General features: G+C 60.8%; 1 protein-coding gene across 1 annotated transcript; it reads right to left on the bottom strand.

Moving 5' to 3' along the window:
• Positions 1-397: 397 nt before the first annotated feature.
• SULT4A1 (sulfotransferase family 4A member 1) lies at positions 398-21,829 on the bottom strand (the record flags this gene model as incomplete). The annotated part of the gene is made up of 7 exons (XM_080706448.1): positions 398-510; positions 3,422-3,560; positions 7,729-7,823; positions 10,487-10,613; positions 11,100-11,180; positions 12,569-12,699; positions 21,661-21,829. The coding sequence occupies 7 exons, from the start codon at positions 21,827-21,829 to the stop codon at positions 398-400; spliced, it is 855 nt and encodes a 284-aa protein (XP_080562574.1).
• Positions 21,830-26,712: the final 4,883 nt, after the last annotated feature.

The following is a 26,712-nucleotide window of genomic DNA, read 5'->3' as shown; positions in this document are numbered from 1 at the left end:
ACAAGGTGCGACCCGAGCGCCCCACCCGGCCTGGCCCTCTGCTTCCCCTTGGAAATGAACTTGTATTTGGTTTACTGGCGTTTATTCAGATTTCCAGTGAAAAGCTCTATAAAATACAGTAACTTGGGTGCGCACACAGGTGCCCGGCCTCCTTCCGCGGGCCCGGGCCACCAGAACTGCAGTTCTTACAAGGCCTGTGGCACACACGCGGAGACTTCAGATGCTCACGGCAAGACGGGCCTCTGGACGGCTTCCTCACGCTGCTCGGCTGGGCTCTGCCCCTCTCGCTTACACGCTGCTTCCAGAGTGTGTCCAGCAAGGAATAAATGAATGCATACAGGACTTTTAGCTAGGAGAGCGTCTGGGTATTGCGAGCATGCAAGTTCGCTGTTTGTTATTATAAATAAAAGTCAAAGGTGAGGTCGCACTTCCCCATCTTCTGTTTATACACCAGGTCGAACTTCTCATTCATGGAGACGGTGAAGATGTCCTTCCACAACCCGACTCGCCCTGCAACACAGCCAGAGGACCACAGCTCACCCCCACGCTGGCCAGTGTCCGCCAGAGGACCACAGCTCACCCCTGCGCTGGCCAACACCCACCAGAGAACCACAGCTCACCCCCGCGCTGGCCAGTGTCCACCAGAGGACCACAGCTCACCCCCACGCTGGCCAGTGTCCGCCAGAGGACCACAGCTCACCCCCACGCTGGCCAGCACCCGCCAGAGGACCACAGCTCACCCCCACGCTGGCCAGTATCCGCCAGAGGACCACAGCTCACCCCTGAGCTGGCCAACACCCACCAGAAGACCACAGCTCACCCCCACGCTGGCCAGTGTCCGCCAGAGGACCACAGCTCACCCCCACGCTGGCCAGTGTCCGCCAGAGGACCACAGCTCACCCCCACGCTGGCCAGCACCCGCCAGAGGACCACAGCTCACCCCCACGCTGGCCAGTATCCACCAGAGGACCACAGCTCACCCCTGCGCTGGCCAGTGTCCACCAGAGGACCACAGCTCACCCCCACGCTGGCCAGTATCCACCAGAGGACCACAGCTCACCCCTGCGCTGGCCAGCACCCGCCAGAGGACCACAGCTCACCCCCGCGCTGGCCAGTGTCCACCAGAGGACCACAGCTCACCCCCGTGCTGGCCAGTGTCCACCAGAGGACCACAGCTCACCCCTGCGCTGGCCAGCACCCGCCAGAGGACCACAGCTCACCCCCGCGCTGGCCAGCACCCGCCAGAGGCACCTCCCTTGGAAGTGGGTCTGGGAGGCCCAGCTCCTCTCCCGGGCCCCTCTGAACCTGGCCTGCAGGGGGCCAGGCTGCCTGAGCTGCCGACCGCCTGGGTCCCAGACACTTCTAAACTCCTGCACATGGCAGGACATGAGCTGGATGTCTTCACTCTGGGTCTGGGAGGGAGTGGGCACGGCCACCTCTGCCACTGACTCTTCTGGGAGCCTCACCCAGCCAGACCTGAGGCCCCCAGGAGGGGCATCACGCAGCAGGGCTCAGGAAGCCCCGAGTGCCCCGCCTGTGGACACACGCGCTGGGGCACCACGCGGAGCCTGGGTCTCACTACACTGTGACTGGCTGATGTCTCAACAGCTCCACCAAGGCCTCAGCTTGCCTTTGGACAATTTAAAAGGAAAGAAGAATCTTTCAAAGGGCAGAAACCAGGGCAAGCAGGAAGCCGCCTGACAAGGCCTAGGGCAGGCACGCAAAAACCTTGGGTGGGGTTTTTGTGACTAAAGTTCTCTCGGGGATGAGCCGGCCTTTGAGATTGGATGTGGTATGTGCAGCTAGAAAACCCCCCGGCCCCAAAGGAGGTCTCGGCGGGACCTCAGCTGCTCCACTGCGGGCCTGGAAAGAACCAGACCTCTGCCTGGCAGCTGGGGGCACCGGGCTGCAGGCTGGGGAGCAGGCGCTGGGCTTCGATGGCTTAGGAAGGCCTGGGGAGGGCGAGCTAAAAACAATAGCGGCAGTCATGAACCCCGTTTTTCTCACTAATTGCAAACTCCTCAGTTGGTGGGATCCAGATGGCAATGGGGACCCTGAGGATGTCAAGAGTGGGGGTTGCAAACTCCCCACTTGGGGGCTGTGAGCACGCCGCCGGAGCACTGGCTCTGCTCCTTTAACCACCTCGGGGACTGAATCACTCCCTTAGGATTCTTTCCGGAGTCAGCATCTCTGAGACCGGCATGCTGATGGCTCCAGCAAACGTCCTCCAGCAGCTGCTGCGGACGGTCACCTTGTCCCGGCAGGACCTTGGGTCCGAAGTCGCAGCCCTGCAGAGGCTGAGCTGGCAGCCCACACAGCGGGGTTTTCTCTTGGATAATGAAAAGATTATCCATCAGTGTCGGAGAGAAGAAAAAGGAAAAAAATTGTTTTTGCTACCCCCTAATGAGACCAAAGGGACTAAATTAGAAGCTTCTAGACCAACCACACGCTAATTACATTTTTGCGTAATTATTTTTCTCAGCCAAGGCAGCCGAGAGCTTGTGGAAGGAGTCACCCACCTGGTCTAGGATTTGGAATCAAGACAAGTTATGCTGTGATATGAACCAAACTTAAGCAGTGCGGCGGCTGCCCAGCCCTGCACGCACACTCAAGGGGTCTTCCAAGCAAAGAGGCAGTGCTAAAAGAAAACAAAACCACAGAACTGAAGCAAGCAGGCAGGCAAAGCAAGGCGGGCACGGCCGCACGCCCACGTCCACACGCGCACGCGCACGCACATGCACGCCGAGAGCGGCGCGCTAGAGGTCACGCTGAGAACAGAACATGGCAAAAGCAAAACCGAAAACGCAGACCAACTTTAAATGGTGGAACGGCAGGCACGTGTGGAGCTGTGGCCGGAGCCGCGCCTGCGCTCGGCGTGGTGGACCTCCACACAGCCCGGGGAGCCGCGCACTTACCAGGGGGCTGGCGAGCCACGCGGGAGGGCAGCCTCGAGCCGCTCGCCTGGGCCGCTCCCCCATCACCACCTGCTGCCAAGGGCACTCGCCTGCCCCGCTGGGCCACCTGCCAGCCACCTGCGGGGCCCTCCCCACACACCCTGGCCTGCCCCGAGGCTGGACTGTTCCTCATCTGTACCCAGAAGACCCTGGGCCAACGTCCTCCGGAAAGGGAGGGCAGGTCTCTTTAGGAGGGACTGTCTTCCCGCCCACCTCGCTTCTCTCTGCCTGCCGTGAGCCAGGTGCTCTGGAACCGCGGGGCCCAAGCTGAGCCTGGCTCTGCGCACTGGGTGGAGACTCCATTTGGGAGGCCCCTGGCTGAGGCCTGGACCCCGCAGCCGCTGTGAGCTGCGCCTCCACTGTGGGGTCCCAAGTGCCGCAGCTCCACACCCCAGCGGCCACGGGCTGGTAGTGACCATCTCGCTGTGGCGGAGGGCCAGGAGGCGGAGCGGCCCGCGGACACATACCCCGGCCCACGGGCAGGGCCTCGGCCTTGCAGCAGTGCTCCACCAGCTGGTGACAGTGCTCCACCAGAGACTCCAGCTGGGCCTTGTCGCAGGCCACGCCCAGGAACCTGGCCAGCTGCTCCACCATGGTCACCAGGTCCTGGAAGACAGGGCAGAGGCGGGTGCGTCAGAGAGAGCCTCCTATCAGGGCAGCAGCCAGCGAGTTCCTCGCAGCCTCTGGAGAGAAACCAGGGGGTTAGGACAGCCGGGCACCTGGATTCAACCTCTGGCCCCAGGACTCAGAGCAGAACGGCGCTCTGGATATCCAGTTTTTAAACAAGAAATAGAACTGTCCTTCAGAAGCAGGTACGAATGGCTCGTTCCCTCCTGCTGCTCAGCAGCTGGGCTTCAGACCAGCTGGGGAACACGGGCCTCAGACCTGTGCCTGGTCCACCCATAGGAAGCAAGACCCGCCAATTTTCACTGGACAGAGCTGTTTGTGGGTGCCACCACCCCACAGCGAGGGGCGCACCAGCCCACCTCGGGCCCCACGCCATGGCACTTTCCCCAGGAAGCTCTGAGGCGCTGCAGGCTGCCAGTCAGAGCCCCGCGCTGACGCCGGCACCCCCACACTGGCAGTGCCTGGGCTGGGCCGCACGTTAGGAAAATGCTGGAGGCTGTTTCCTCTCTCCAAGGCTCATGAGGGCTGCCAGCAGCCGCGGTGAAGACACCTGCTGCAGGTCTCTCATGAAGCCTCTTGTAAACCTTGAGCAGAAACCCCCGCGAGCGGTGTGGGAGTCACCTTCCCCACAGGGCCCACGGCGCCCCATGAATGGACAGCAGAAACCCCCGTGAGAGCACCCGTTCCCCCAGAGCCCGCAGCAGCCCAGCACCAGGCAGCTGCGAGCCTGGCTCTGCCGCCGCCTCCAGGCAGAGCACGCCCAGCTCCGCGCTGCACATGGGGTTGGCTCAAGGGTCACAGGATCAGAGGGCCCGCTCGCCTGCTCCGGGCGCCCTGCACCTAGCACTGGCCAAGCAGGGAGCCAAGAGCGAGGGAATGAGGACGCCTGGCTCCAGGGGGCCAGCGAGGGCAGGGCTCTGTGGCCGGCCAACAAGCGGCCGCGGGGGGTGGTCCACAGGGCCCCAGGCGCCCACCACTCGCAGACCATCCATGTTTCTGCCGGCCTGCACCCAGCGCGCTGCTGACTGCCTATGGCCGCTGCACCAGCTCCCAGCTCTGGCCGGCTCACACCACCTGAGTGGCTCTTGCCTCTACCAAGGGCCGGGCAGCCGCGCCGCTCAGCTGCCGGGGTGGGCTCAGGCCCGGCACTGCCAGTGTTTGGATATAGGCCGTCCCCAGAAAAGCTCGTGTCCTGATGATGCAAAACGTTCAGAGGTGACGTGCGAAGGAACTGCGAGGCTGACCTCCTCAGTGGACGAGCCGCTCCGATCAGCGGCTGTGGCTGAGGGGACAGTGACGGGGTGTCCGGCTGGCTCCCCCCACTCCCCCCCCTGAGCCCTGTGGACATGAGCTGGTCCGACGTGGACTGAGGCCTCCAGGCCTACGAGCAAGATCGTCTTTCTCCTACGTCGTGGTCGCCAGGCATTTTGGGCCACAGCAGTAGAGCAGCGCTGGCCCCGGGCCCCTGCGAGGGCAGCCTCGTGTGGGCGGAGAGAACACCCGACGGGGCCTGCAACGTGCGCAGGACACACGGCACGGTGCCCAGCCCGACACAGCCTCCCAAGACAGCGGAGGCCTAGAGAGGGAAGGTGGCGGAGGCAGCCCTGGGCACACGAGGAGTGAGTTGGCACCCGGCACTCAGTTACGCTGGCCCCAGCCACAGTTCCAGAAATGACAAGAGTCACTCAGCGCTCCAGGCAGGTAGGCAACATTAGTTCCTAAAAATGTGACCGCAGCCCCTGACTCTTCACTAAAGACAACCCAAAGCTTCTGAAAAATAAGAAATGCATGCCGCCTGGCACTGGACCCGCTGACTGTGCTTTGGGCATGGTGTGAGGGTGTCCCCAGGGAGCCTGCGCTGGGACCTGGTCCTCCGTGCCAAGGGGTGGTGCCGAGGGCGGCACAGCCTCCAAGAGTGGGTCTCGGCAGGAAGCAATCTATGACTGGGGGTGTTCTCCTTAGAAGGAACTGGTAAGTCCCGTGGGATCCTGGTCTGTTTCTGAAAAAGGACTGTAAAAAAAGGGTGAATGTGACCCCTAAGCCTCTCCCAGGCTTCCTGTCTCATCCTGCGCACCCTCCCTCTCGTGTGCACTCCCGCGCGGTGCCACAAGGGGGCCCTCGCCAGCACCAAGCCAATGCAGGTGCCAAGGCCTCAACTCTCCACTGTTGTGAGCTAAGCCAGGCATGGTGGTGCATGCCAGTAATCCCAGCTACTCTGGAGGCTGAGAAAAGAGGATTGCAAATTCAAAGTCAGCCTCAACAACTTAGCAAGAATCCATCTCAAAAAATAAAACAAATAGCCGGGCGTGGTGGCGCACGCTTGTAATCCCCGCGCTTGGGAGATGGAGACAGGAGGATCGCGCAGGTTCGAAGCCAGCCGCGCTGGCTTAAGAGACCCTGTTTCCAAATAAAAATATAAAAAATCGGTCTGGGAGTGTAGCCCAGAGGTAGAAGGGCTTCCAGGAACCCCAGTACCACCAAAAAATAAAAATAAATAAATAAAATAAATTAATTAATTAAATTATAAACCAAATAAGCCTCTTTTCTTCATACAATACCCAGCTTCGGGCACTTCATTATAGCACCTGAAAGCACCACACACTGACCACGTTAGGAATGCCATCCAGTCACTCAGACGGGCTTTGGTAGAACGCGGAGTCACGCTGGCCCTGTAGCTCCAGCAAGCGCAGGCAGGGTCTTGACTCTCAGGGACTGAGCGACAGGCCCGAGCACTTTCCTGGAGAGGCCCAGGAAAGGGGTAGAGAGTGAGCCTATCTTTAAGTGACACGGGGCGAAGGGGTGTGTTTGGGCCCCAAGCTCCTGTGAACTGCATCCTCCTCCCTGGAGACCTCATATTGATCTAAGGCCTCAGTATCTCTCTGAGTAAACTGCTCCAGGACAAATCTGCAGCCGCGGGGCTGTCCCTGCTACTGCCCGAGGAAGCCCTCAGCAGCCCAGCGGGGCCGCTCCCACAGCACTGTGCCAAGCAGACACACACACGCAGCCTGGCCCGGCAACGCCAGCTGGCCAGAGGCCGGAGCACGGGCGAACCCCGAGCCCCACGGCATGGCCTCCCCAAAAGAATAGGCTGGATGCTGGGCAGCGCCAATGGAGAAGCCATGGCACGCCCGTGCTGCTGCGGCACCGCAGGGACGAGAGGGGCAGAGGCTGGCCACACACGGGCAGTGACCCACACGGCACAGGCGACCTCCCGTGGCCAGTTCAAGGCAGGCAGCTACCCAGGGGACAGAGCGGGCGGCGGGCCTGAGAAGGACGTGGATCAGTGGTGGTGGCGCTCACTCGGCCACTGCGTGCAGAAGCCTCAAGCCTTGTGCCACGGATTTACTGTCCGTCAACTCACCACTGGCCACCCCTCTGTGAGGGCAAGCCCTAGGCATGGACACTTACTCTAGACAGTTCCGACACACACTGACTCCAAACTCGAATGGCCCAGCCCAGTGCCCCTGCAGGGAAGGCCAGGTGAGGGCAGGGCTCCGCTCACCTGTCCCAGGGCTTCTGAGTTCCCAGTCACCCTTCCCTGAGCTCGGGGGCCATGCGCCACACTGTCTGTGGACCCCTCCCCCACTCAGCACAGCCAGACACGAGGGGCCAGGAACCCGCCTCCACTCCACCGCGCCACGCCACGCTACCAGCCGCCGATGGAGATGGCGTGCGGGGCGGCCGTGGCTCTCACCATGGCTCTACTTCTACTGTGGAGGCAGGAAATGAACGATAGAGTTGTTTAGGGTTTTTTTTTTTTTGGTACTGGAGATCTACCTCTGAGCTACACCCCCAGCCCTATTTTGATTTTTATTCTTTATTTTGAAACAGGGTCTCACTGAGTTGCAAAGGGCTTAAGTAGTAGCTGAGGCTGTCCGCGAACCGCGATCCTCCTGTCTCAGCCTCCCGGATGCTGGGATTACAGGCGTGAACTTGTTTCTGTAATGCCGTTTCACTTCACAGGAAAGGGCTTTTAACGCACAGCAGCGCCTGAGCCAGAAGCCTGGGAACCAGGCAGGCCAGGACAGAGGGCTGGGAGGGAGCACGGGCGGAGGCCAGCAGGGACTCCTCCATGTCCTCCTGGGCCTGGGGTCTGGAGGGCCGGCCTGAGCAGGCAGCACCTGCACCCTGAGGATGCAGCACTCACCCGGTGCATGTCTTCATACTTGAGGAAGAGCACATTGGAGTCCACGCGGTGTTCCCAGAACTCCTGCACGTGCTCGAACCAGGATCCGTAACCCACTGTGGAGACAGGGGCAGCGTGAGCACGCCGGCAGGACACGCACAGCAGCCCGCCCTCCTCCCATGGGCAAGGAAGATCGGGCCCTGGCACAGTCTCCCCCACAGCCGAGCCCTCCAGGACCCCCGCTCCAGTGCTCTGAGCAGGCCCGCCGGCCCAGTCCTCCCTCACTGGCACCCATCTTCCACACACCGAGACCCAGCCACGGGCTGAAGACTTTGAGGACGGGGACGTCACAGGACTCCCCTCCCACTGCCCACCAAGTGGCCGTGGAAGGAGGGTGCTCGGAGGGCTGACGGAGGGCCGGCCGGGGTCCCTGGCAGGGTGCAGGGCAGAAGAGCAAAGGGCTGTGCGAGCCCAGGAACTCTAAACCCGAGAACTACAGAGACAGGGGGCCAGGCCAACCCGAGTGCCTGTGCGGCCCCATAGTTCCGCCTGCCCCAGAGCGCCTCCAGGGCATGCTCAGTGACAAGTACTGACACACACCCACTGCGCTTTCAGGGCTTTCATGCTAAACACAGGCCTCACAGGACTGTGCAGTGGCGACGCCCTGGCCCTGGCCAGCAGCAGGAGGGGTGCCTGCCAGAGGTGGGGTCTGCACAGATCCCTCCTGCTGGGCCAGCTGGAAGCCCCCCGGCCAGCACTGTCCTTGGCTCCCCGCACCCCCGGCAACTCACAGGGGCCTCTGAAAACTCCTCCAAGCAGACCTGCTGCCCCCGAAGAGAAAGTCTGAGCTCTGAAGAGGGCAGGGCCTTGCCCACATCACCTATAGACTGTCGCAGGGATGGGGCAGGGAACCTAAGTCACTTGACTCCTGCCATGGGTGGGAGCCGAGTCCAGGTCAACAAGATGCTGGGGAGGAAGAGCCAGAGGGCCCACGAGAAGAGGGTGAAGGACACCTTCCTCCCTCGAGGGCGCGGCCGCAGTGGGATGCGAAGCTGCATGGGAGGCCCCTGGGGTCTTGGGAGAGGCGGGCACAGACCAAGACACAGGGGCACCTGGGGAACACGTCTGGTGGGGACGGGCCTGCCTATCCCAGGCTTCTCCAGCAGAGGGAGCTCTGACACGTCCCCCACTGCTCCCACCCAGGAGCCTGTGGAGAGCACACAGCCCCTACCCAGGAAGAGGCCTGTCTGTAGACGGTCCCCACGGCACACCATGGGGATACCATGCCAGTGACCAGGCCACAGGGCTTCTCTGGCACATCATGTCACAGTGACAATGGCCGTGCTGCCCGTCACCTGCCTGGGCCTCCCTGGGCCCTCACTCTGCAATCTCAGGCCACAGCACCCTCTGGGGTCTTCTGGGCAGGTTCACCTGCTTTCAAACATTCTGTCCTCTGCCATCTCTCCACCAGGGACCCGCGCCATTCAAGGCTCCTCGTGCCCATCAGTTTCCAACTCCCTGGGAACCCCAGCAGTGGAGTGAGGCCTGTGTCCCTGCATTTGAGCACTGGCGGGGTCAGAGGCACTGGGCAAGCAGGGCATAGGAGAGAAGGGGCCGGACCAGCGTGTGGCATGGGGAGCCCGCATCAGCAGCACACGTGGGGCAGGGGCTCGTGCCGGGCTCCACGGGAGGGCCCTGGGAGCCAGTGAGTGGCTGGTTGGGAGGGCTGGGCTCGGGTGGCCCCAGGAAGCAGGTAAGTGGCCTCCCACCTGCTGAGGGGCCTTCCCACCAGGCAGGGCTGGAGCAGAGTCAAGGAGAGGGGAGAGAGGCTGCCCGACTCCTCGCCACAGCAGGGGAGCGCGTGCGCGGCACCTTGGGGCAGCCTGGGCAGCAGCCCTGCACCCCACAGCCTCTGGGCGCGGTTCCTGGTGCGGGAGGAGCCTCCTCCTAACCTTCCCACAGAGCCTTCCCGCAAAACCCTCCCTGTGAGCCACGGGCAAGCAGCTCAGTGTTGCCTCAGGTGGAAGTGGGAAGTATATTTTCAGACTCGGGTCTAGAATAGTCTCTCCGTAGGTTTTATTAAAGTACAGGTACAGCCCATTTGCAAACATCTGAGGACACACTGCTGCCCACTTGCCAGCCAGAACACCAAAGAAGCTGCAACAGCCATGAGGTGCCGGGGGAGAGGGGCGCAGGCCTGGGCTAAGAGGGGACTGCCACCGCCCCAGGGTGCAGGCGTGAGGTGCCGGGGGAGAGGGGCGCGGGCCTGGGCTAAGAGGGGACTGCCACCGCCCCAGGGTGCAGGCGGCCCTACAGGGCAGAGAAGCAGGCCCAGGAGAGGGCGGAGGGGTGGCCAGACCTCACCCCCACAGGAAGGACAAGAGGCAGGACGCGGTTCCCTCAAGCCAGCGCACCCTGCTCCCGCTGGGCAGCAGGCTCCTGCATGGCACTGCCCACCACCTGTGCCTACCCTGCCGCTGCCTGTCCCTGTGGTCAGCCAAAGGCTGAGTGTCCACGCAGGTGCAGCCTTCTCAACGTCCCCAGCACTAGCCACAGGGACAGCTGAGCTGACCTCTCTCCGTGCTGGGAACCCAGGAGGGAGGAGAGGTTTTAAACTGGAAGCTCTCAGAGACCCCAAAGGTGGTGGAGCACATCTCGGTGGCCGCCCCCCTCAGCACCGCCATCTGCAGAGCCCTGCCATGTTGGTACGGCAGCCGCCAGGCCTTCCGGGAGCAGGGCGCCCTGAGCACCTGTCGGCCTCGCAGGTGGAAACACTTACGCTTGTCATTCATAAACCTCCGGCAGAATTCCTGGAAAGTGCCCCGGTAGCTCATGGTCCGCAGGGAGCGGTGGAACTGATAGTAGGCCACCACCAGGTCCTTGGGGTTCCGAGCCATGTAGATGACCTGCGGGCGGCAGAGCGTGTTAGCCAACTCCCTCCAGGCGGCCACGGGGCGCGCTCTCGACCAACACCGCCTCCGACCTGGGATGCGCCCTTGCCTGAGAGTGTTCCCCAGGTAAGCACTTGAGTGTCCATTTTATTTGTGTCCTCTGGAACTCGCTTAAAATCAGTGCAAGTCTTCAGCTCCGACCTGACCCTGGGGATGAGAACCACAGTCTGGGGCTGTGGTGCACTGGAGGGGCCAGTGGATGCGGCAGCGGGTCCTTCCCGTCCTGTGGGTGCATGAGCATGAGGGGACCCGTGCTAAAACATGGACAGAATGCTGGAGGTGCATGATTGGAGAAGGCACGTGGATAGGCCTTCGGGGACCGAAGTTCCCACCCAGGAAGGGGGCCAGGCCAGGGGAGGCAGCTGTGGTGTGTCTGCACGGCCTCGGACGCTCCGGGCTGGGGGCAGTGCGGGCCGGAGGGCAGGAGGCGCACCAACATACCTTGGAGTCCCCGTTGTGAAGGTCAGAGGGCAGGAAGCGATAGGGAAGGTGGCTCTTGATGAGGCGGGGAGAGGTCAGCTCCTGCGGGCAGAGGGCAGAGCTCTGAGAGGAGGCGGGGCCAGGGGAGGGTCCCAGACCAAGCAGGACCCAGCACACCACCTGACCAACTCCTCACGTGAGACATGCCCCCGACAATGCTGGGCCTGGGGTAGAGATGAGGGTCCCTCTTCCTTTTTCTTGGCAGTACTGGAGATGGAACCCAGGAACATTCTACCTCCGAGCTCCACCCCAGCCCTATTTTTCAGTCCTTTTTATTTTTAAAACAGGGTCTCTCTGAGTTGTGAAGGGCCTCGCTAAGTAGCTGAGGCTGTCCACGAACCGCAATCCTCTTGTCTCAGTTGCCTGAATGCTAGGATTACAAGCATGTGCCACCGTACTTGTCAGGGTCCCTCTTCTTAGCCTGAGGAGTTGACCACTCAGGGCCACAGGGATCTGCTCAGAGACCTGAGGCCTCTGATCTGGCCTGAAGTGGCAGAGAATAGCCCCCAAGCCTGGGCCCGAGATGGGCTGCACGGCCACAGAGGAAGTCGAGTCCCAGCACAGAGCAGCGCCTGCCAGACCACTGCGGGGACCCCTGACCCCTGGCCCACCTGTGCTCGGAGCCCTCTTCCCTGTCACCCTGACCACAAGCCCAGCCGGGCGGCCCGCGGCCTCCGCAGCTGCCTCCCTGTGGCCCCCAGGCCTTCTGGGCTTAGAGCGTCAGGCCCCTTGGACCCGGGCTGCGTCTGCTGATCCCGCTACTCCTTTCTTTCCTCGCCCGTCCCTTCCTCATCCACTCCCTCAATGTGATTCTGTTCAACTAAGACTCCTTTCGGGGGCCAGGGCGTGACACTCATCTCACTGATGCCTGGTCCTGAGGCCGGGCAGTGCCGGCACAGGGCGGGCACCCGCACCCAAGAGGTATTCACACGGAGGAGCCACCCGGGCCCAGTGGGTGCAGGCAGCAGAGTGAACTGGGGCAGGGTGCAGGCAGAGACGGGCTCCCCAGAGCGGGGCGAGGGTGCTCATCTAGCATGAGAGCAGGCAGGCCAGAGCCGCTGCATGTCCATGTGGGGAGGCCCTGGACCCCAAGGGACGGGAGGGAGCCGAGGGGAGGACCCAGTGCATCGAGGGATAGAATGCACACGTCTCTTTATTTCTCTTACTGCAAACAGCTCCTCCCCAGCCCCCTTCACAGAGGGGACCACATGGGGGGCATGGAGCCTGCCTCCCCCGGTGGCTCCTCACCCCCACGCATCTACTTCCTTCCCCTGGCAGGCTCCCCACCCTGGTCAGATGCCGGGTCACAGCCACAGTCACGGCCATGGTCACAGGCTCTCTTGTCTGAGGCTGCCCCCACCCCAGAGCCTCCCGGACCCCTTCGGAAGCAAGCGTGACTGCGGACGCGCCCAGCGGGCCGGGCCGGGTACCTTGATGATGTCCAGGCCCGGCTGGGGGTACTCCAGGACCGGCAGCTGCTCGTCGATGTTCATCAGGCCGAGCTCGTCAGGGTCGGCCCCCTGGCTCACCAGGTAGACCACCTCCTGCAGCAGGCTGGTGCCTGGGGAGAGAGCGGGCACTCAGAGGGAGCCCTGGCAGCTCTGCGCCAGGCCGCACCTGTGCTGACAGGCCAGAGAAAGGGCTCTGGGCTGGATGCTAGATCTCGGCCGAGCCCACCCCGCCGGGTGGCACCCACTGCGCCAGCATTTAGAGGGTCTGGAGTGTGTTCTCAGGCCACGGCACGCACTGCCCCAGAGCTGGCGAGATGTCAGGGGAGATGGCGCCAGCTCTGGGGCTGGCAGGCTGAACTTTTCTTTTTTGTGGTACTGGGGATGGAACCCAGGGGCATTCTACCTCTGATCTACACCCTTAGTCCTATTTTATTTTTATTTTGAAACAAGGTCTCGCTAGGTTAATAAGAATTTCACTGTTTGCTGAGGCTGTCCTGGAACCTGCGATCCTCCTACCTCAGACTCCCAAGTACTGGGATTACAAGTGTGACCACCACGCCCGGCAAGGTTGAGCTTCCACACCGATACAGAAGAGAGCAGGGTGGGGAAGTGACGCGGGCTGTTTCTATCTACCAGTGTCTACTGAAGTTGAACACATACACGACCCAGGATCCTGAAGAGACCAAGCGAAACGGACCACTGCTGGTCTACTGACAGGCGTGTTCTAGAACAATACTGGTCATCTCAGTCATAAAGCCGCCAAGCCTTGGAGACGTAAATGGCCATCAACAACACACAGAATGAGTGGACTGTGACAGTCACACGACAGGACGGGACAGAGCAGACAGGCGGACTCCTGAGCAGCGAGGACGGCTCCTGAGCAGCACCGGCCTGCCCGCGGCAACAAGATGGCGGGCTCCAGAGCAGCGAAGACGGCTCCTGAGCAGTTCCGGCCTGCCCGCGGCAACAAGATGGCGGGCTCCGGAGCAGCGAGGACGCCTGCCTGCAGTTCTGCTTCCTTTCCCTGAGGCCAGGCAGGGTCAAGAGCTCTGGTGACAGGCGGGCTCTAAGGTGACGACCTCAGAAGGCATGGGGAGGGCTCTGGGGTCTTTATGAACATGGAGTGATGCCCCACCAGCTCGAGGCCTGCCCCCCGAGACGCAGGGAGAGGGGCCAAGCCTGCGTGAGCCGCCCTGAGACCGGCAGACAGGGTGCTCTCACTTGCTGTGGGACCAGCTGCTCATGGGCCACAGACCTGCTCAGGGGCCCCCAGCCCACAAGACAGCAGCACAGCGCGCACCGGTCCCCTGGCAGACTTGGGGGCCATCCCTCTGGGATCAACTGCACACGTCAGGTTCGGACTCCATAGTCCCCAAACTAAAAGCCTTCTGTGGCTTCCTGGTGTTCACAGGTGAAGCACGCCTGACCTGGCTCCTCCCTGCACCCTGGCCTCTTTTCTGCTCCTCCCAGCCCGGAAGCGCCCGCTGCCATGCACCACCCAAGTACACACCATCGTCCACACCCTTACACGTGCTGACATGTGACCACAGCTGACCCTTCCCTCCCGCACTGCTGTCCCCTAGCACCTGAGACCCCTCCTCTCTGCCATCACACCCACACTTTAGCCTGCTCTCAACACAGCAGCCGACCCGCAGCGTGCGCACAGGAGCTAGGGCATCCACCTGTCCACAGGGACCCCGCAGGCTCTGACCACAGCAAAGGGCCCCAGCCTCCAGGCCCATCCGCTGCACCTGCGCCTCCTGCCAGCCGCTGCACCTGCTGCTGGCCTGCCTGGAGCCCATTCCTCATCCCTTCCTCCTTCTGTGTCCACGCAAATGTCACCCGTCATGGGCTCCCCGACCACATCCTTCACCCTGTTCCCATGGAGCCAGCAGCCTGGAACAGTTGCAAAGCCATTCCTGAGGCCCCCATACACACACACACACACACACACACACACACACACACACACACCAGGACTGGCAGCAAGGCTGAGCCTGGAGCAAGGCTGAGGGAGCGTTCCTGACTCAGCCATACAGAAAGGATTCCCAGTCCATGGGCCACGGGGCCTCCCACAGCCTGGGAGGTGCTGCCATCCATCCCCTGAGCAGAGCAGGCGCCAGGGCCACAGAGCCAAAGCAGGCTGGCCTGCCTGCTCACCCTGCTGGCAGGGACCCTCCACCCAGCAGCTCCACTGAGGTCCTTTAGAAAGCGGACCGTGGCACAGCTCTGAATGGGCCTCTCCCCGGGACATCTATTTTTAGCAGCCCCATCCTTCCCGAAGGCCGACGACGTGGACGCACGTTCTCTGCACGCTAAAATCTCCATCACTATTGACCACATCGACCCACAAGCTCCATCTTCACCTCCATTAGGCATTCATGCCGGAAGACGCTGGCCTCCTGAGGGCACAGGGAAGCTCCCTGAGCAGGGGCCGCCGCCCGAGACCCCTCCACTCGCAGCGCGGCCTGAGCACCTCCGGGCTTCCCTCCTCCCTCCGCAGCGTGAGTCTCAGGGGCCGACAAGGGCGCGCTGCCACTGCTGGCACCAGCCGGGGAAGGACACACGGACCAGCGTGTGGAGCAGGCCCAGAGCCGGCTGGTGAGCCCAGCAGTCATCAAAGAAATAACAGCCTCACGCTGGCCCCACCCCAGACATCCTTCCAGGCACCTCAGATGGAAGGCCAAGCGCAGGCCTCACGTCAGACACCAGGGCTGGGCAGGAGTCTTGCCAGGCACAGCCTCTCCCAGCATGCTGTCCACAGCCACCCCCTCAGTCTCATCACCCACCTGAGCCTGCCCAGCCCCACAGCGGCCCCAGCATCCAGGCCTGCCAGGCCGGGCCCTGCCCAGACACACAGCTCCAGCAGCTCCCCCACCTCCAGACTCAGCCATCCAAGGGCCTTGAAAGACGGCCACTGCCTGGCCAGCGTGGACGTGACCTGCGGCACTGCTCCCGGAGGCCTTCTAAGCTCTGACCGGGCCCCCTACTCCTGCCCTGCCTGCTGCGGTGCCATCACACTCCAGGAGGGCAGGGAGCTTGTCTCTTCGTGGACCACTCTCCCAGTCCTGGGGGTCAGGAGAGCCAGGCTTGAGGTATGGGCACGGTCACCTCTTTCTGGAGACTAAGGCAGAGTCCCACCCGCTGACTGCCCTCCCCCTCCTACCTGGATCTCACCCACCCATCCTGTAGCCACTCGACAAACCTGAACCCTTACCAGTGCCAAGCTGCCCAGGAGCTAGCTGTCCATTACGGAAGGCCCTCCACGGGCTTCGTGCCCCCCAGAGCAAACACGAGGCGCCCTCCCTCCTTCCCAAGAGGCAACACTAGAAGGGCCACAAAGGCACCTGCGCAAGGCCAAAGTCCACCAACAGCTGACCACCTCGATTCTGAGTACTCGTGCCGGGCGCCACCAGCTGGACCACACCACCGCCTCGAGGAGGAGCCACTGACAGCCTCGGGAGGGACCATCAGCCACACGGGCGAGGCACCGAGTGCAGGGTGGGGATCTGGGAAGCGGGGCCGCCCAGGAGTGGGAGCAGCAGCCCTGGGAGGGGGCTAATGCTCCAGGGACAGGCAAGTGGGGAGGGGAGCCATGGCTGCAGCCTTGCAAGGTAGCAAAGGCCAGGTACCCAAGTGTAGAGAGGGCGAGAGGGAGGCACGGGAGGGTCCAGCCTGGCGCCCCAGCATGTCTGGCCTGTAGGGAGGCATGCTGACAGGGCTGGGCCACCCCACAGGCCAGGAGCATGAGCCACACCGGCCCCTGCTGTGCGCAAGAGGCCGGACAGGACCTGCTCCTGAGGACAGCCACGCCAGAGCCCATAGCCTGGGATCTGTGGGACCCACAGGAGCCCGGAGCTCAGGGGCAGAACCATCAGCAACACCCATGGAGGTCAGAAAAGCTCCCCCCAGAACTCTGGGACAGGATACCAGCCCAGGGTCAGAAGCGGAGAGAGCCGGGAGGCTGGGCTGGCACGGTGGCTTCCGCCACGCTCCTTCCTGGCACGCTCTGCAGGCGCAGGCACAGCCTTGCCCTCAAGGGGGCTGGAGTTTGGGGCGCTCGTGCCTTCTGCTGCTCCTCACGCCGACGGGCTCCCCCCCATCCCAGGAGACAGTGGGAGACTGGAAGCAGCCCCCTGCAGGGGAGAGCAGCCCACAGAGGCTCAGGCAGGGAGGACTCGTCGCCCCATTCCACCCGGGCCAAGTCCCAAGTGAGTCTTCTTTGGACCCAATTTCTCCAGGGAGGCTGCCTCTGCCCTTGGATGGCGGCTAGAGCAGGGCCCGGGCATGCGAAGCCAGAAGAGGTGCTGGGAACTCCCCTCCCCAGACGCAGCTGCCACACGATACCCGCTGCATCCAGCCTTCACCTGCTGCCACCCGAGTCCCAGAGAAGAACCTGCTTTGAATCGCAGCCCCCGTCGTGGCTAAGGCCTCACTGGATTCTGGGAGCCCCGCAGTCAGAGCTGTCCCGGCCCATCGCCCTCCGCCTCTGCTGGCATTTAGGTTCTCTACAGACAGCCAGCTTGGCATCTCCTCTCCCGCTCTCGGGGCTCCGGCTTTTCTATCCCATCACTTTGGAGAGGTTTCAAGAGCAAGAGACTCGCGTGTGTGCTCTGCACAGCCCTCTACGCAGTCCCTGCCACACACAGGGCAGGGACGGGGGCAGGAGCTCCCGACCACCGCCAGCTGCCCCAGCTCGCAGCGCCACCCGGCCCTCGCTGGCAAACGCCCAAGGAAGGCTTGCCGCCACACAGGCCCCGCACCAGAGCCCACTGATGATGTCCCTGTCTGGGTCCCACAAGCCCCGCGGTGGCCATTATCCCCATCTCATTTCACCCAGGAAGACAAGATGCTAAGAGTCCTGGAAGGCCCCAGGAGGCGGTGGCTGGGGCCTGAGACAAGCAAGGTGTGTGGGCATCTCTGCTGCTGGCCCCCAGAAAGATCATGCTCAGGTGCTGGCACTGCCTCGGGGCCTGCCATAGCAACACAGACCCGTGTGGACGCCTGCTTCTTTCTCTGATCTTTTCCATCGTAAGACAGCATCCTGGCCAGCCCACCGGTCCCCGAAGATAAAAGGAGACACTGGAGCAGAGCTGCCAGCCAGAGGCCTGAAGCAAGGCTATTACCCTGCAGACACAGGCACAGCACCAGATCTGGCATGGCCTCGCCCAAATCAGAACCCACACCTAAGGCTTTATCACCTGGCCCTGCTCTAGCAGAACCTGCTAGTGCCCACACATGCCCTCAGCCACCAGCAGCTCCCAGGGAAGGTGCCCCAGACCTGAAGGCTTCCCGCCTCCAGCACCTGTGCCCGCTTCTCACCTGCTGCAGGGGGAGCCAGGGCAGGTGAGCAAGTCCGCACCTCCCCTCCCCGAGCTCTATTCACAGGCTCTCCAGGGATTCTGGCAGCTGAGCCGGGGGCGGGAACTCCCGCCCCCACACACAGCGCCTCAGCCTCACCTGTGGGGCCTGCGCTTCAGGGCCCCTGAGGGAAGCTGGGTTTCCTGGTTTGGAAACAGCCTGGAAGACTGGACGGGAGCACCGCTCAGCCTCTCTCAGCGGGTTTCCTCACCCGTGGAGAAGATGGCTCCCCCAAGGACTCACGCGCTCACAGAACACTGGGTACAGCCTCGCCGACCACAATCAGAGCTGGCACCACCCGATGCCGGACCCCAGGAAGGAGACACTGACCAGGGGCACCACCTGCAGAGCCCGCCTGCCCTGCCCCTGGTGGGCGGTGCTCTGGAGACCACAGCTCGCTGCACCTGGCCGATCCCCTCGAGCGGACTCCAGGAGCACATAGGGAGCCCACACCAGGGCCTCTGGCTCGCTGTTTAGCTTCCAGCAAACTCCAGCACCTCTCCAAAGCAGGCTTCACAGGGGCTTCCCCCGCCAAAGGTCCCACCGTGAGGGAGCCCTCCCTGAGGCCCTGCCCAGCACGAGCCTCAGGGGACCCTGTCATCCAGGACCCTCCTGGGGGCCCCTGGCAGAGGACACCTGTCCACCTGGGGCCTGGGCGCCGCATGCAGGTCTCCCCACAGCGCTCTCACGCCAAGGAGCCTGGAAAATTAAGATTCCAATGAACGCGGCGTTCCAATCCTCCCGCTCTTCACGAGTGGACACGTTCAGAGGGATCCTGGGCCCAGCCTGGGGCCACGAGGCGCAGAACCAGGTCCAGAGGCCCCACCCTGGGCATCCCCCACCAAGCAAAGCACTCCTTCCTTCCTGGTCGGCGACGGGGCCCTCTGGGTCTGGAGGGAAGCGAAGGGAGGAGGCACTCCGCGGGGCCAGGACCACATTCTGAGGGCCACATGCCAGGACTCCAGGGCCCAGCCCATCGGGCAGGAGGGAAGCAGGTGGCTGGGCACCGCAGCTGTGCTGTGCTCAGGGCAGGAGCAGAGCCAGGACACCTGAGCAGGCTGGGTGGCTCTGAGCTACTTCCCGCCTTCTCTGCACCTCTGAAAAAGAGTTCAAGAGCCCCTTGCAGATGAACAATGGCGGAGCACCTAGCCCAGGGACTCGGTAACGACCTCAGGAGCCAAGGACGGGCATTCTAGGTCCCATCCTGAGCCGTGACAATGGGCGAACACACCCCTCAAGGGACCCGAGAGCTGCCCCAAGTGTGCAGGTGAAGCACGGGTTTCAGACAGGGAAGGAGGGGTGGGGATGCAGGCTCAGCAAGGGTGCCACCTCGCTAGAACCTGCCCCGCCTGGCACACCCTCCTGTCCTCCCACCCAACACGGGTCCAGGTCTCTTCTCCAGGGTGGTGTGTGGGGCCAGATCTTCAGCCCGTCGGTCATTTCCTGCCAGGAACTTTACGAATGACAGGGTGGGGACCAGGAGCCTGCACTGGCTTCAGAGCAACCAGACTTCCCTCAGTGACACCGTCTACCCTGCCCAGGAGCAGGATGGGAGGCCTGGAGAGGAAGCAGACAGGAACAGGGCAGAGAGCGAAGGAGGATCAGAAAGACCTGCAGGACACCAGGCATCCCAGGAGAGACTCCCAGAACTCAGAAGTCCCTGACCCGGGAGCGCGGCCTCCCAGCTGTGGACCGGCCTCGCTGGCCTGCCGTGCCTGGGGCCCATGCCTTGGGGAGGGTCCCTGTGACGGTGGATACAAAGAAACTTGTTAGCTGCAGGGCATGCTTAGGGAGTCAGCGGCTGCCTGGTCACCAATGGCGGCCGCTCCTGGCTCCCAGGGCTCTTCCAGGCCCTCCTCCGCTGCCCTCGGGCAGAGGGGAAGTCAGAGGTGCCACGGTGAGAGCTGAAAAGGCCCTAGGCTGAGGAGATACAGGGCTGGCTGGTCTAGGCATGGCATGGCGGCTCTGGGCCACTGCTGTGTTCCCCGCCACCAGGAAGAGCCACCAAGCTCTCTCTCCTGGGGAAACAGTCAAGGATGTGCTTCTGCTTGTCTTTGAAAGATGTACATTACAAGCAAGATGTGACTACTGGTTACCTAAAAATCTTCCTTAAAATTAAGGCCCCTCACCAGGTGTGGCGGCCACACCTCTAATTCCAGCGACTCGGCAGGCTGAGGCAGGAGGGCCATAAGAACAAGGCCCGCCTGGTAATTAAGTGAGGACTTGTCTCAAAATGAAAATAAAGGGCTAGAGATATTAGATCCGTAGGGCAATGCCCCTGGGTTCAAACCCCAGTGCCAAAAAGATAAACAGAAATTATGACCCCTTTCCCCACCAAAGTGTCCAGGAGACCCCCCCCAGCAGAACCCTCCATGCCCCAACTCAGGGTCCCACTAAAGCACCCCGCCAGCTCCAAGTCCCCAGCGAGGCCGGCTCCTCCCCCAGAAGAGCACCAACACGGGGCTTCTCAGCCTACACCTCCTCCATCACGGAGGTGGTAAGGCAGGACCACCCCGCCCCGCAGCAGCTCCAGACCCTACGAGCTCCCCAAACCGAGCCTGGCACAATTCATTCAGAGGAAAATCCTGCCCGAAAACCACATGAGCCCATTTTTAATCTTTCTTTACCCAACTTCAACAAGAATACTCATATACTTTATAACAAAAATATAAATATGTCTCACCCCAAAATATAGCTCCAAACCTGGCTTGGGGCCATCACAACGTGTATGTTCTATACTCAACTTTTCCTCTGAAGACCCCAGACCCAAAGCCCACCCCCACGGCCTGCGGGGTGTTGGGAAGACCGTGAGGCCAGGCCCCCACAGCGCCGTCCCACCCCGGCTCCTCGCACTTCCTCCTCCCAAGGGCAGCCCGCAGGACCTCCTGACTGCGGCCAGCCCGGCCTGGACTTGACTTCTCCCAACCCAGCAGCCCTGGGGCCTTCAGACCCGAGACCCCTCCACTGAGAGCCCCTGGCCAACCTTCCTTAGAGACCTGTCTGGGGCCTGCCACTCTCCACAGCGTGACAGCCACCCACCCAAGACCCCGCAAGGCCGGCCACCTTCTAACCCACACTGGAGTGCCCGGGTGTGGCACCCATAAAGTCACCGTGGGAAGCCTGTGTCCATGCTCCAGGAACAGGGCAGCTGCCTCTTTAGCCCACAAGCCTCAGAGGAGGCACGGCACCATCGCCTTTGACAGGACGCCAGGGCCAGCCCAGCCTGGATGTAAGGTCCAGGGCCTCCGCTCACCAGCTGTGTGACCTTGGGCCAGCCGCCTCCCCTCTCTGTGCCCAGGCCGGGAGGCGGGAATGCCCACCTCCACCTCCGGGCTGCAGCCAACGTGGGCTGGCTCGGGGAACACTGGGAAATGTAACTGTCCCAGGTGCTGCCTGGGGATGGAGGCCGCCCTCAGCACAGGAGCGCACTGGACAGCTCCCCGGCCAGGGCGGCCCCTGCCCCCAGGGCAGCCCACGCGGGAACCTTCCCAGATGATCCCCAGGACTTGGCCCTCATTGCAGGCCGGGCCGGATTCGGGAACAGAGAGGTGAGGTGACCTGCCCAAGGTCACACAGCCGACAGGTAAGGGGCCGGGAAGCAGGGCGGGTGGCGGCGCCGGCCACCAGCGGGGCGCTGTCCACCCCGCCGGGCGCCGCCCAGGGCTCGGCCGGGGCCCCGCGGGCGGGGCGCGGGCGGGGCCGCGGCTCACCGGACTTGGGGTAGGTGACGATCCACACGTCGCTGGGCCGCACCGGGAAGTTGGCGATCTCCTCCATCTTCCCGCGGCAGAAGGGCGGCAGCCGCACGCCGTGGAACTCGAAGTACTTGCTCTCGAACTCCCCGGGGGTGCTGGGGGTCTCGGCCTCGCTCTCCGCCATGCCGCCGCCGCCGCCGCCCGCGCCCACGCGCCCGCCGGCGGCCAGCTCCGCAGCGTGACGTCACGGCGCCGCCGGCCGCGCTCCGCGGGCATGACGTCATGGCCGCGCCCCGCACGCCGCCCGCGCGGGCGTGACGTCACGGCGCCGGCGCGCCCCACCCCGCGCGCGGCTGGCCCTCCCCGGCGGCGCTCGGGTGTTTGGGCGCCGCGGACCCCGACCCGCGGCGGCCGGGGGTCCGCCCAGGGAGGGCCGGCGCGCGGCCGGGCAGTGGCCGCTGCTGAGACGAGTCCCGGCTGCGTAATATCCCGGGAGCAGACGGGGGGGGGGGGGACTGCGGCGCGCCCCCCGGGATGGAAGGCGGAGGGGGCAGCCAGCCTGACTCGGGGACACTCCAGACACCAGACATTAGGAGCAGCTAGCCTGCCGGCCACGGGCGTCCAGTGAGAGGCGGCGAGCGGCCAGGGACGCTGTGCTGGTGCTCGCCTGGGTCTCCCTGGCCAGAGGGAGCGCAGGGGAGGAGGGTGAACCCCACGGCACTGGGCTGGAACTGGAGGTACTGGCACCAAGCCATGATTTCTTTTTATTCTTTTCTTTCTTCCTGTGTGTGTGTGTGTGTGTGTGTGTGTGTCTGTACACCCGCGCATGCTACTGGGGTTTGGACCCAGGGGCATTCTCCCTCTGAGTTACACCCCTAGTCCTATTTTATTTTGATTTTGAAACAGGTCCCCTAGGTTGCTGAGCGGCTCACTGCATACCGAAGCTGTCCTTGAACCTGCGATCCAAGTACTCCCAGGTTCTGCCTCCCAAGTACTAGGATTGCAGGTCTGTGCCACCATGCTCAGCTTGAAGCCATGATTTTTTTGATAAATCAATTTCTTGCCGGGTGCGGTGGCACACGCTGGTAATCCCAACACTTACGGAGGCTAAGACAGGAGAATTGCAAATTCAAAGCCAGCATAGTGTGACTTAGTGAGACCCTATTAAAAAAATAAAAGGACTGGGTGTAGCTCAGAGGTCAAACATCCCTGGGTTCAATCCCCAGTATAAAATAAAAATCTATTTTTTTATCTTTACTGAAAAGACTTTCAGGCAGTGATATTTCCATAGCACAAGGTACGCCCATGCCCAGATGTTCATTTCTGATACTTCCCCACCCAAAGGAACCAGGGTTCCCTGGGAAAGGCCAATCCCAGGGCCGGCAGGGAGGTACAAGATGAGCCTGTGACATCTGTTGACTCCAGAGAGGAATGTTCAAGCATGATAGGAATGAGCCGGGCGTGGTGGGCACACTGTGATCCCAGCATTCAGGTGGCTGAGACAGGAGGATCGCGGTTCGTGGACAGCCTCGGCTACTTAGTGAGGCCCTCCGCAACTCAGTGAGACCCTGTCTCAAAATAAAGAATAAAAAATAGGGCTAGGAGGGTGTAGCTCAGAGGTAGAATGCCCCTGGGTTCCATCCCTGGTACCGAAAAAAAAGAAGGAGGAGGAGGAGGAGGAGGAGGAGGAGGAAAGAAAGAAAGAAAGAAAGGTTATAGGAATTGGTGGACAGGACCTAGTTGGAGGGTTACCACTGGGGAACTCTGAAACAGTCTGAGCTTATTAGATGATAATTGGAAACAAGTGAAATATCCATCTACATGAGAATGAATACTGGTGATACAGTACATTCTTGCAAGGTAATACCCCAACAACAACAAAAAAATAAGGACCTGGTAGGTGCAAGCACATGGATGGATCTCATAGAATGCTGAACGGACAAGCCACACACAGATGGTGTGTTGTGTGATTCAGTTCAAGGACAAGCAAGGCCAGCCTAGTGCTAGCTGGGGCATGGGGAAAGGTGGACTGGGACGAGGCACCAGGGTCCCCTGCCTCCAGAGTGCGGGGTGCACCCTCCCTGCGCTCAGTGGTGCTCACCTGGTGGTAGAGATGGAAACCATCATGCGTGTGCGCGGGGTTTGTGCTCAGAAGGGCCCACACATGGGCAAGTTCCTAACTTGTTCTGTGGTGTTTCAGCCTTACCCAGCTTCTGTCTACATCCCTGCCTTGTGACTATGGGCATCGGGACCTGTGGTGAAGAGGGTCAGGGCAGACACTTCCGCCCCACAGCCTCTCGGAGTGCGCAGGACGGAGCCACCCCTGCTCTGGGGCACGCTGGGGGCGGGGAGTCGGCAGAGGTGAGCCTCTTGCCACCAGTCCAGGGACCTCACTCATCTGGGTTGGAAGCTGCAGTGCCTTTAGGGCCGTGGACCCCTGGGAAGAGGAGACTCCTGGCCCGACTTCACCGCTCCAGCCAGAACAAGATGCGTCACTCCTGCAGCGGGCAGAGGAGGAAGCTGGCGGCTGGTGGGCTGCAGGCTGCAGGTGAGTCATAGGATGGGCCCCAGGATCGTGTGAGGGTCTGCACCTGCCCCACAGGATCCTCAGTGCAGAGGAGCGATGCTAAATAGCAAAGAAAACCACCATGGCAGGCCGAGAGAGGAAGCAGGAAGGGAAGGGAAAGCTTTTTACTTGGTGACACTGTGGCGGTTCTCTCCTGCTTTTGAACAAGACCTGCATTTCAGTCTCGTTCTGGGACCTGCAGATGAGGTAGCTAGTCCTGTGTAGATGTGTATATGTAAGGACTTACTGAGTGATACACGTGGATCTGTGTATTTATACTTAAACCGCAATTTACTGTGCATGCGCACTTATATATTTATACCTAAATAAAAATATTTTAAGTAAACAGATTGAAAAATAAAGTCAGACGCAGTATCGCCCGCCTGGCATGCCAGCTACTGGGGAAGCCGAGGTGGGAGGATTGCAAGTTCCAGGTCAGCCCGAGCAGCTTAGCGAGACGCTGTCTCAAAAGAAAAATGAATTGTGGAAGAAATGGAAGAGGGTCAACAACAACAACAACAACAACAACAACAAGGGTTTTTCTCCAAGTAAAACAGCTAGTAAGTTTAGGAGCGATGGAGTTAGAAGACTCTGTAGCCATTTTAGTGTCTTCTGGCCTGTTCCTCTGGAGGACCTGACTTTATTTTGATAACACTAACTTCATTCGATTTGTTTTCGTCACTTGGTTAATGTAGCATCTGAACCAAATGATCAAGATAAACATCAGCCTTAACGTGACTCTGGGCTGGACTCTGCATCATTAAAAGAAAGTCATGGCCGGGCGCGGTGGGCACACTTGTCATCCCTGCGCTTGGGAGGCGGGGACAGGAGGATCGCGCAGGTTCGAAGCCAGCCACACTGGCATAAGAGACCCTGTTTCCAAATAAAAAAATATAAAAAATAGGTGTCTGGGAGTGTATCCTGGAGGTAGAAGGGCTTCCAGGAACCCCAGTAACACACACACACACACACAAAAAAAAAATTAAAATAAAAAAGAAAGCCATAAAGGCCATTACTGAAACGATTTGCAATACTTAAATCTAGACTATATTAAATAATAACAGTGTTGATTTTAAGTTTGCTGAATTTGAAAATTGTACTGTAGTGGGGTTTTTTTTTTATCCTCTTTTGCTCAGGAGGAGCGTGCTGAAGTATTTCAGGTGAAGAAACAGATGTCTGACTCTTACTTTCAAGGGATTATACCTACGTGTATATTACTACCGAAAGTGCATGTGTATATATGCACTGAGAGAGGGGGAGAGAGGGGTGAGGGGAGGCGCAGCTGCTGACGCACCTGCACTGCGTATTTGTTCCTGTTGCTGTTGTGAAATGACCACAAGCCCAGCTCTGCAGGCCAGAAGCCTGGCGCAGGAACCACTCCCTGAGACGCGGTGGCAGGAGGCTGCACTCCTCCTTCCCGAGGCTCCAGGGTGTCCTGACTCTCCCCACTCTTCTGCCCCCTTGGCTCTGTCTAGCGGCTGCCCACCTTTCTTGGCTCCCAGTCTCTTCCTCTCTTGGAAGGCAGCAGCGGGAACCGGGCACGGTGACTGCCCCTTCCTTGGAGGTGTCTGAGAAGCGTCTAGGCCGCCCTGTGTCCTCAAGAAACTCAGCGTGCAGCCCTCAGAGGCCACGGAGGCGTGCACTGGTCGCTGTCCGTGGTGCTGAATTGTGTGGCGGGCAGATGATCCTTTGCCCTGGTGCCCTGGCTTCGCTTTAATATTCTGGTTTGACTCATATTTTCCTATTTGTGTGTATTATATATTTTAGGTTAAGTATTTGTTTATTGTTAAAATTTCAAAAGTATTAAAACTAGATGGAATGGCCTAATAAATTTCCACGACATTGCTGGATGTCATCTACCATCGACCTGCGTTATATGGCGCCCGCCCACCCTAGATATATCTACTCCCATACACACGCAGGTTATTTTGACACAAATGCTATATGTTATGTCATTTAATTCAAAACACTTCAGATCTCAAAGATCTCAAAGATCTCATAGATCTCAAAGAAATAAATCCTTGAGCCGGGGGTGGTGGCACATGTTTATAATCCCCGCGCTTGGGAGGCAGAGACAGGAGGATTGCGCTGGTTTGGAGCCAGCCACGCTGGCTTAAGAGACCCTGTTTCCAAATTTAAAAAAATTTATAAAAATAGGTCTGGGAGTGTAGCCCGGACGTAAAAGGGCTTCCAAGAACCCCAGTACCACCAAAAAAAAAAAAAAGAAGAAGAAAAGAAAAGAAAGAAATCCTTGAAAATATATTCCCAATACGCTAACATTAACACATCTAAAAATTGATGATCAGGTCTTTCCTTTTTGGTGATGGGAATTGAACCCGGGGCATTCTACCTCTGAGCCACACCCCCAGCCCTATCCTATCCTTTATTTTATTTTATTTTTTTGGTGATACTAGGGTTCCTGGAAACCCTTCTACTTCTGGGCTACGCTCCCAGACCTATTTTTATACTCTTTTTTTATTTGGAAACAGGGTCTCTTAAGC

This window comes from Muscardinus avellanarius (genome assembly GCF_963383645.1).
Source record: "Muscardinus avellanarius genome assembly, chromosome: 11".
Lineage (NCBI taxonomy): Eukaryota > Metazoa > Chordata > Mammalia > Rodentia > Gliridae > Muscardinus > Muscardinus avellanarius.
Note: the sequence above shows the minus strand (reverse complement) of the source record. Positions and strands in the feature narration are given on the sequence as shown.